The sequence below is a fragment of the Bicyclus anynana genome, chromosome 15 (genome assembly GCF_947172395.1).
Source record: "Bicyclus anynana chromosome 15, ilBicAnyn1.1, whole genome shotgun sequence".
NCBI classification, from domain to species: domain Eukaryota; kingdom Metazoa; phylum Arthropoda; class Insecta; order Lepidoptera; family Nymphalidae; genus Bicyclus; species Bicyclus anynana.
In genome coordinates this window covers 16,039,352-16,049,101 of record NC_069097.1, presented here as the reverse complement: position 1 = coordinate 16,049,101, position 9,750 = coordinate 16,039,352, and the positions used below count along the sequence as shown (strand labels likewise).

Genomic DNA, 9,750 nt, shown 5'->3' with positions numbered 1-9,750 from the left:
GAGTCCTTAACAATCGACGAAATGATTATCTATACTCCTATACTAATATTATAACGCTAAAGAGTTTGTTTGAATGAACGCGCTAATCTCAGGAACTACTGGTCCGATTTGAAAAATTCTTTCAGTGTTAGATAGCCCGTTTATCGAGGAAGGCTACAGACTATATATTATCCACGTATTCCTACGGGAACGGGAACCACGCGGCGTCAGGTAGTACGGTGCACAAAATAAAACAATTGTAGAAAATTTAGAAACAAATCAACTTTATTTATCAAGATGAAAAAGATCAAATGATATCATTATACATAAGCTACGGAACAGATATGTACTGCGGCGCCGAGTCGCTGCAACACAGGACGTCCTACAATATACACAATATACATACATACATGTGCGGCGCCGCGGCTCGCGCTGCCCTCTCCGTACCTACCTACCTCGCTCTCGGTTACAGTAAGCGGGCTTATTATATCTTTTGGTCTTCGCCAGTTTAAATGACTATAGCTTGGCAACTTCGTTCGTAACACCCTCGATGTTGCACGCGGGCTGGGGGGCGTGTAGCGATGAATGAAAAACCCACGACTGCGACGCGATTTCACACCCGCGCAGTCTTTCCCCCTGTCGCCCGCATATCATGGGAGTGTTATCAACAAATCTGCCAGACTATAACTTCGCATCTCAGCCACTAAAGCCAATATTAATAGACGTTCGTCAATATTGCTATGTACGACACAAAAGAGTAGAACATAAATGAGGATTGCAACTACCTTGATACTTGATAATAATTGATATTCTGTTCTATACGTAAATAATATTATATTTTTATAGTGAATAAGATGATTTGTTGAAAATTATATTAATATCTAATATAAATAAACTAATATTTGGAAAATACTTACTATCTAGCCCTGAAGTAAGCATCACCATGTTATGGTATGGGTACTAAGATAGCCGATTTCATGATTTACATTTATTAAATTCAAATCATCTAAGTAAATTATATTTATTCTAATTCTGGTAAGTTATCCGAATTTCCACTATAATGACAGATCGTTGTGTTAATGACAGTAAATGTGGTGTTGCCACACAGCGAGTTTATTAGTTCCAATTTTATTAACTTGTACTCTTTTACGTCACACTAAAGTTTCGTTACTTGAGATCATAATTGTGATGATGATTATTTGTGATGAACGCAACATTGCACTGGTGTGCGTGCACTTGAGTAACGTCTGTTAATACGGACCTAAAGTATAGTACGGTGCAAACTTCATGACGTTTCGGACATTGTGCGAGCAATGCAAAACTTTAGGCATCCGTGGTAACGTACCGACGCAACGGCATAACATCACCCCGCGCGCGCTTCTCTTCCACCCGTCTTGATTTTATCCAGTGGCGTGCATAAGGTTGTCGATCAGGGTATGCAGTAGTAATAAAATTAAGCAAATTGAAAAAAAATGAATTTAATAAGCACTAAGACAAACTAAGAAGACAACTCTTAGGGCTATACCCTAATTTATAGTTTGCTTAATTTTATTACTAGAGCATACCCTTATCGGCCACCTAATGCACGCCACTGGAGTACTTCAAAGCATGTTTGAACTGCAGACCACTGATTTTATCATACTTTATACACGACCTGCGTCGCGACAACCGCACGTAATTGCATGAAGTTTGCATCGGGCTGTAAGTTTAACGAAGCGAGATAATGTAAACACGTCCTTATCTGTCGTCAGCAGTCATACTTTCAATTTGTTTACATTATTTGTTTACAACTAAGGGTCATAAGTCACCAAGGCTTGAAATAAACAGTTTTTTTTTATTACTCATCTCGCCTCCTTAAACGGTAGACGTGTCCACATTTGTACGCTTTAGTCTTCAACTTGCGTCTCACCGTCGTTTAGCATTACATGCATGCGCTAAGCGCAAAGTTAAAATGAAAGCGCACAAACTTGCGGAGTATCCAATTTACTCACAAAACAGGCGACAGAGATAAATATGTAATTATAAAATGGACAAGTGGATGGACAGACCATTCCCTAAAGAAAAGCACTAAGGTAAATGCCCATCGGCCCATACAGTCGGCCCAGGGAACCCAGGTGTACCCCGAATAAAAGTATAGGAGATGATAGTGTGATGTATAAATAAGGATCTGGTTAAATAAAGGGCTTAATAAAAATATGGTTCTTGAGGAAAAACACATTTTTGTCATTACCTTTCTAGGGCAAAATGTTCGCCGATGTACCAAAGCTGCGCAGTTATTTATTTATTTTATTATTTTTCTGTTACCAACAAGCTTAACAAATAAAAAACGAACAAACAAACAAACCAATCATATAATAAGTTTTGTAAAAATATCGTAAAGCTCAGGCTGTTTGGTCAACGATGTTTGCTTGTCCCCGTTGTGGAAAAATTAAAAATGTCGTAAAACGTTGTTACAAACTTTTTTTGATTAAGTAATGACTTTAATGTTAAAGTAGAATTATCAAGATTTTTTTAGATATACGTAAATTGCCGGGTGGTTAGGGTAGGCCTGGGCCGGGGATGGGCATTACCTTTTCTAACCAAGCATAGATATTGACGGCGTAAACTCATCACTCATGTCAGTCTGTCGTGTCAGTCGTCCATTGCACAAGCGCTCCTAGCGCGCGAGCGGCGCCGCTGCGTCAGAACATAAAGTAAACGTAACGATGTAAAATGTTCAATTATAATATTCCATAGTTATAATACTCCACCGAGAAATTCCCATTAGCGTTTTACTATAATAGAATTGTCTTTGTATTTTTTTATTTTTGTTTTCGTTTTAATCGTAAATTCATTAAACGGTAAAACATCTCACTAGCATAAGTTTATATTTACAAGCCCACAGGGCAGTCAGTTCATTGTATAAAATTATATCACTCGCGACATGGCACTTGACGGACGCGGCCGGAGGCGTCGGGCCTCGCCGGGGCGGGCCTCGCGTCGGACCTCGCGCCGGGCCTCGCCGGGGCGGGCCTCGCGCCGGGCCTTGCCGGGGCGCTCGAGGCCGGGGAGGCGGTGCGCGCGGCGCCTAGTCGCCGGGGTGCTCGGGGCATGATCTGTTCACTTCGAACCATTGGTCTATACATCTGGAAATTAAAAAAAAACGTTGGTAAGTATTTGAAAATAATACGTAGGTAACATATCTGAAGTAAAGGATTTCCTATCATATCACTTTATTACATGTTCACTTTACCAGTCACAAAGCTTATGTGAGCATAGGCCAGGTGGATATTTTAGTGTCTATAACAAGCAGACTCGCCTAACAAAGTGGTATGCTACCAAGAAAAAATCCAGATCCAGAAGTACTAAACCTACTCACTGCAGCCACCGCTAGATGGAGCTAGGTTTCAGTTACGTGTTCCTGTTACAGTTACATAGGAACAACACAACTCTCGGCAATTGCTCTCTTCAACTTATATGGCCACTCTCGTTAGCAGGCCGCGACACCGTTTAGTAACATTTGTTTTTAGCAAAATATAAAATTCTCAAAAGTGTAAATACTGTATACTACTTATTTAAGAGGACGCTAGACTATACACGCGATTTATTTTTTTGTCTATTACCTAATAAGCGAACTATCCATACGTATTTTTTTTTGCAATTAGAATGATTTAGTAGGTAAGGGCAAAATGCTATGTTTTGAGACTATGAATTAGAATGGATAATAACTGATACAATTAATTGTATTGTTTTCCTATTTACAATATAATCCTAATTATCTACAATATAGGTTTTTGCTTAATCAATGGTAACTTATAATATTCAATAATATAAACAAAGTCGATTTAATAATACAGGTACAGTACTGGAATACGTTAAATGTTTTGCAAAACAACAAAAGTAGTTCTTGTGTCACTAAAGGCAGGCGTCTACATATCCTCATCGTACTCGTGCATATCAGGCGCATCGCGTCGAACGGTAGGCTAGTTGTAGCTAAGCCAATGTTAGTAGCCGCGATAGTACGAGTAGTAGCTGATTATTCTTCCAACCCCGATTGTTTTCACGCATTATTAAAAATCAATGATCGCCTTACTATCCAACAATAGAATTCACGGATAGCGCAGCCTTAATACTAAAACTTTAACGTTTTATTTATGCGGTTTATGATCCATTGTTCGCGTCAGCCAACTCGAGGCGGGAGACAAAGCGCAGCGCAGCGCAGAAAGTGGGTCGACTGCGTGCTTTGTGAGGCGTCGCCGAGGGTCCTTTGAGGTCCCACTCCAGCCGCGGCGTTTGCTCGACAAACCAAGACGTTTAGCGTCCCCACCGCAACCGCAGTAAGAAACGCAGCACATTGTAAGTGTCTACACAAAGCCGGATTCATCAGCTGAGTGCTTAAATGGACGCTTTCATCCGAGTTACGAGTTTGTTCTGCAAGTGCTAAACAGAATATCCACTATCCACGTAGGTATTTCGCAGTTATAACTACAGTGTTTTCGCACTATTTAAAGGCCACCGCTCCACCTCTCGGCTGCGAACACGTCTGATGAGCTGATAATAATAAGTGAAGATGTAGCCTAGTATACGGTGAAACGCTTGCCTTGAAGGTGCTTATTCCCTCTTGACTTATGGTTATATGGTTATACCTATGTACTCGTAAGTTGAGAGTTGTCGGTGGTATGGAAAAAGAAAGCTGTAAAGGAGTTAGCTATAACTTCTTGAATCAGGAGTAATCGAAACGCTTGGTATAACTCAATAAAAGCACGCTATAAAAAACTTTCAACGTACGTTTCACCCCGACACCGTAGCACCCTCAAGTGTGCAGGGTGCAGAGAGTGACAGTTACCCCTTGTGGTAGATGCAGAGGCAGGACAGGCGCGCGATGGTGTCGCCCGCCACCAGCTCCTCCAGGCAGGTCACGCATTCGCCCTTCGAGACGCTCAACACGTCCTCTAGAACACGAACGGTACCTATGTGGGAGACGATGCAGGGTGCAGAGAGTGACAGTTACCCCTTGTGGTAGATGCAGAGGCAGGGCAGGCGCGCGATGGTGTCGCCCGCCACCAGCTCCTCCAGGCAGATCACGCATTCGCCCTTCGAGTCGCTCAGCACGTCCTCTGGAACACGAACGTTAATCGTTGAGAAGTGAGAACCACAGGTTCTTGTTATTTAACACCAGCCGTATTCTTAAGCATACGAGCAACAGTTAGTTAACGTTTCCAAACATGAGGTCTCAAACTTTACAAAATGGTCTACCAAGTGTAGTCGTAGAAGTGAAAGCATGTTCAACTACTTTCAACACTTTTCTTTTTAGAAACTTACAGGTATTCATGATCACCATCATGTCTTAGTGACCCACTGCAGGGCCAGGTTGATGATCTCTGTCCTTGCACCGACTTTCGTGTTTAGGATGATATATTTGACTCTATAATTATTACTACACAAAATCAATCTGAAGATCAATTCCAGACTGAAAATATGTTAAAAAAGAAAACCCCAATATTTCATAGCCCGACCCAAAACTTAAACCCAAGATGGAGACTGGAGAGCTTATGGCCCGAATAACGAAAAACTTATAGGAAGTGGACTCACCATTGTAGGAGAGCCTCGGCCTCGTCAGGCACATGACGAGATGGCACTCGATGTCGTCGGGCAGCACGAATTTGCTGCACACGGGGCATTTGATTCCTGCAACAGACAGACAGCACTACTTAATACTTCATATCGAGTTTAGTCTATATATATTGGACTCTTTGTATGTCGTTATTACGTACAAACCACGGAGCGCCCATGGCCTAACGGATGAATCGGTTCTGAAGGACCGGGAGGGATTTTAGAGTTGCCTTTGGGCGGCGAGCGAACACTACACTAGCGTAGGCCATTATTGGGCGGATGCTATCGAGTTTACAGTCTAACATATTATAATAGAACTCATTAATGTTTTCCGGGTTGATCATCAGATTATCAGATCAGCATATCGATTCTGTAAAGTTTCATAGCAATTTCGTTGTAAGTGACGAAAAAGTACATTTTAATTTTGGGATCCAATAATCACGAAGTTCCAATTCGAGTAAGACGTGTTGTAAGCGAAAAGTTCGTCGATGAATGTAATCATTTACGGACCAAGCAGATGGCCCGCTTGATGGTAAATGGTCCATGTCCTATATAGTTGAGCAACCTTTTTATGCAAGGACCGCGCCCTGCAAAGAGCCGCTCTGTGTCCTGACATGAGGCACAGGTGTTAAGCCTATGCGCCGTTGACTCAATCACATGCCCTTTGGACTCAAACACAGCAATGCTGTTTGACGGCAAAGGTAAGGATGGCGGTAACACCTTCTTCCTCGGACAAGCTCCGTTATACGAGTACAAGGCGTAACTGTTACTTAATAAGTAGTTAAGTCATCGAAGTTATATGTCAAATTGATTCTGATGAAATTAATTGGTTGATGAAATCAATTGATGACATTAATTCATTTGTTAGTACGTCCAGAGAATAAGTAGCTGGTCTAGATCTACCCAACTTATGGTGCTCGAAATCTATTCGCTTCTTACATAAGCACTCCGTCAAATAAAGTTCTCTATAAGTTCACTCAAATAAAAGTAGGCGATTCATAAAAGCAAATATAATGTCAAATAAAGTCGCGAGCAATAAATCCGGGTCGACAGAAGCAATAAAAGTTTCCAAAACTATGGTAACTACACACAAAAAGTATTGAAATAAATGCTGTGTATGTATAACAATGCCTGTACGGAGACATTAAAAATAATAACCATCCAAGTTTGTATAAACGACGGTTTTTCGTTGTTCACGGTGAAATTGATGCATTTAGTAAATATAAAAAAGTCCGTCCATTTTTTGTAAAAAAATATTAGCTCAACAATTAACAAGAATTTCTATATTTACTTAATTTAACTATAAACTGTACAGTGCAATACAGACACAAGTTCGAACAAGAAGAATGAAATACGCGTGGTTTGTTCCTCAGACGTCGTTGACTCCTCAGTATTCAACTGCAAAGAGACTTTGCGATTTAATGTTATTATTTAACTCATCGAATTAGTTGTCATACACAAATAGGTTAATGTACCTATATGACCACATAACAGCAAGTCAACGCTTAATAGTTGTATCTGTGTATGGCGAATTTCCGCAAACCAATACTCGCTGCGCAACTATAATTCTGAAATTTTGACATTTTCGCATCCGAACCGAATTCATTGGCCGAGTGTAACGTGGTCATAATAGGCAAACGTTTGTCAAGTATGAATGTACGTACTCTATATTCATAAGCCGCGGGGGTGAAGTGTGGGGGGAGCGGGAGTGAGGTCGGATTCCATTTCCCCAACAAAAGGCACAGCTTGGCATATCTTTCCCATGACAATTGCGATGTACACAAACGTTGTGATAGATCTATTCAACTTTGATAATATATATTGTTACGAGGGAATTTATGAGCCACATAAGAGCTGGAACATAGGTACTAGAATTTGGTTTGGTTCGGAAATAGTTAGTAATAAGAAAATAGTAAATCTTTATGTCTCTACCGCAGCGAACGCCAACAGGGGGCTTACCTTTTCAAAACCATCAGGATATCTGTCCGTCTTATATAAGGACGTAAGTAATTTTACCTCAGTAGGTGGTAAGAATGAAGTGAATAAAATAATCGATGACGTCCAAAATTTTGCGATAAGCTTTATGGCCCACAGCCTCAGGGTACGGAATGTCGAAATATTATGGAATCGCTACGGATTTGAGAGCTTGAGGTAAAACCGCAGGACACTTTTCCTGAACAGGAGAGTATAATTAAAATATCCAATAGTAGGAATGTGACTAATTTGTGTCTATAATGTCTAATTTTTTTCGCAAAATGACAATCATTGACAAAATGGTAGCCTTATTGTCGATTTTGTTAGTTTGCCGTAAGTAGTAATAATTAACATAAAGTGTTTATTTACACTTACAGCAGGTTTTCAAATACTTCTCGCAGAAATGGTTACAAAATGTGTGCAATTCAATGAAAAAAAAATAATCAGGGTAATGTTAACAAAAAAATTCTAAATAATCGGCTTAACAAAAAAATTCTAACCTGCTTTTCTTTGAAACTTTGAAAGAAAGAAGAAAGAAAATCGTAACTAAGAAAGGTAAACAAGCGTAGGCGAGTAATCAAAAAAAGCACTTTAAAGCATAACCAAGTACCGTTCAACCGCCGGATGCTGGGCGGAACACGTCTTCAAACTTTTCTAAGATAAGTATTTAAGTTTCCTCTCGACTTTAGTTTGAGTCTGATAAACTGGAGGCGGTAAAGTAGCATGATAAACTGATGTAGCAAGTTAGTGGCCACTGACAGCTTCCCCAGATAATGTAATACCTTTTATTTTATAGTAGCCGTCTCCCTCAACCCCGTCCGCAGGAAATGCCACTTATTACACAGTTTTATCTCCCGTCCTAATATAAAATCCCTGAGAATTTATGGATTCTTCATAGAAACTTTCATTTATACTTTCAATCCCTTTACTGTCTCCATTTTGATCTCCATTTTCGTAAACAGAAATAAGGTAGAAGTAGAAGAAAAGATATATTTTTTAAAACATATCTTTTACGTGGACGTGACTTTTCTCGAAGAACTGATGGACGTTGGTAATGGATACTATTCCAGTAAACACGATGTCAACCTATGACAATGTCCAATGTCACAACCGATAATGGAATCAGGCTTGCATTCAGGCAGAAACTCACACATACGTGTGCGTGAGTTTCTGCGCTGATCCTAACTACAACAGCCAACATCTATCGCTTGGCAAAAAATTGGTATAACGAAACTATAAAGTTTGTTTGTTTGTCACTAAACATTTAATAATGATACTATTTTTAGAGGAAATGATGACCAAAAGGAACGTCAAAATACCGCAAAATTCCATGCTATTACTCCTAACACGGTGATATCACCCAATCTCTATACCAGAAACAGACCCTTGGGCCATGGAGTCGTAGTGCCAAAAAATTCCTCCGAATCATAGCACCGCGGCTAGTTGCCTCGGCTGGTGACAGAAGGGCTGGCTCATTTTTTGCGCAAAGGATCAGCCTGGCTGTCCAGCGCGGATATGCAGCCAGTATTCTTGCCACGTGGGCATGATTTGTATAGTTATAAGTTAGCTTAAGTTCCTTATTGTATTCGTACTCAATAAAAGCCACAAAAGAAATCCTCAAGGTCGACACGAGACACCTGGAGTTTAATAAAATGTTTCCGTGAAATAACAATGTTGTCCGCGGAAGGAGCCATCACTTCCTGTCAGGAAACGTGCACTGCGCCCGCAGTTGACGCAAACCGACACAATTTCCGAGGAGACGTGTGCGAAGGGGTAAGTTACATGATAAAGATAATACGTACCCCGTCACATATTTTTGATATATTTTCCGAGAAATCTCTCTATTTAGGTGGACAAGCATGTAACACAACAAATAAATGCGACTGTATATCTATTTATTTTGTTTTCAGATACAAAAGTAGCTTGCGTCTAGGGAATATGTAATCCTGCACAATCCGCAGTTAGAGAAATAGCAAACTTGCAGTAAGTTTGCATTAATCAGTTTGCTAAAAGACGCTTCTGTAGTTTGTACAAACTAAATCATCTAAACCGCAACCGCAAGCACCACGTCGGTGTTGTAACGCGAGTCACGTATCTTTTGCTGAGTTTAAACGAATCCATTTCGCTGTAAAGTCGTAAGGTTTTATGGCATTCCGTAAAACCAGTGCGTGAATTTCAGTTGAAGTATTCAACATCCATTCAGTG

At 40.3% G+C, this 9,750-nt stretch overlaps 1 protein-coding gene across 1 annotated transcript in view; it reads right to left on the bottom strand.

The window, feature by feature from the left end:
- Nucleotides 1-242: 242 nt before the first annotated feature.
- LOC112052803 (E3 ubiquitin-protein ligase ZNRF1) overlaps nt 243-9,750 on the bottom strand; it is a 113,733-nt gene continuing 104,225 nt past the window's right edge. The window contains exons 2-4 of the mRNA XM_024092027.2: nt 5,551-5,646; nt 4,970-5,075; nt 243-3,104 (exon numbers count right to left, since the gene is read on the bottom strand). Of these exons, the coding sequence (XP_023947795.2) occupies nt 3,047-3,104; nt 4,970-5,075; nt 5,551-5,646 (260 nt within the window). The 3' untranslated portion in view covers nt 243-3,046. The remainder of the gene's footprint in view (nt 3,105-4,969; nt 5,076-5,550; nt 5,647-9,750) is intronic.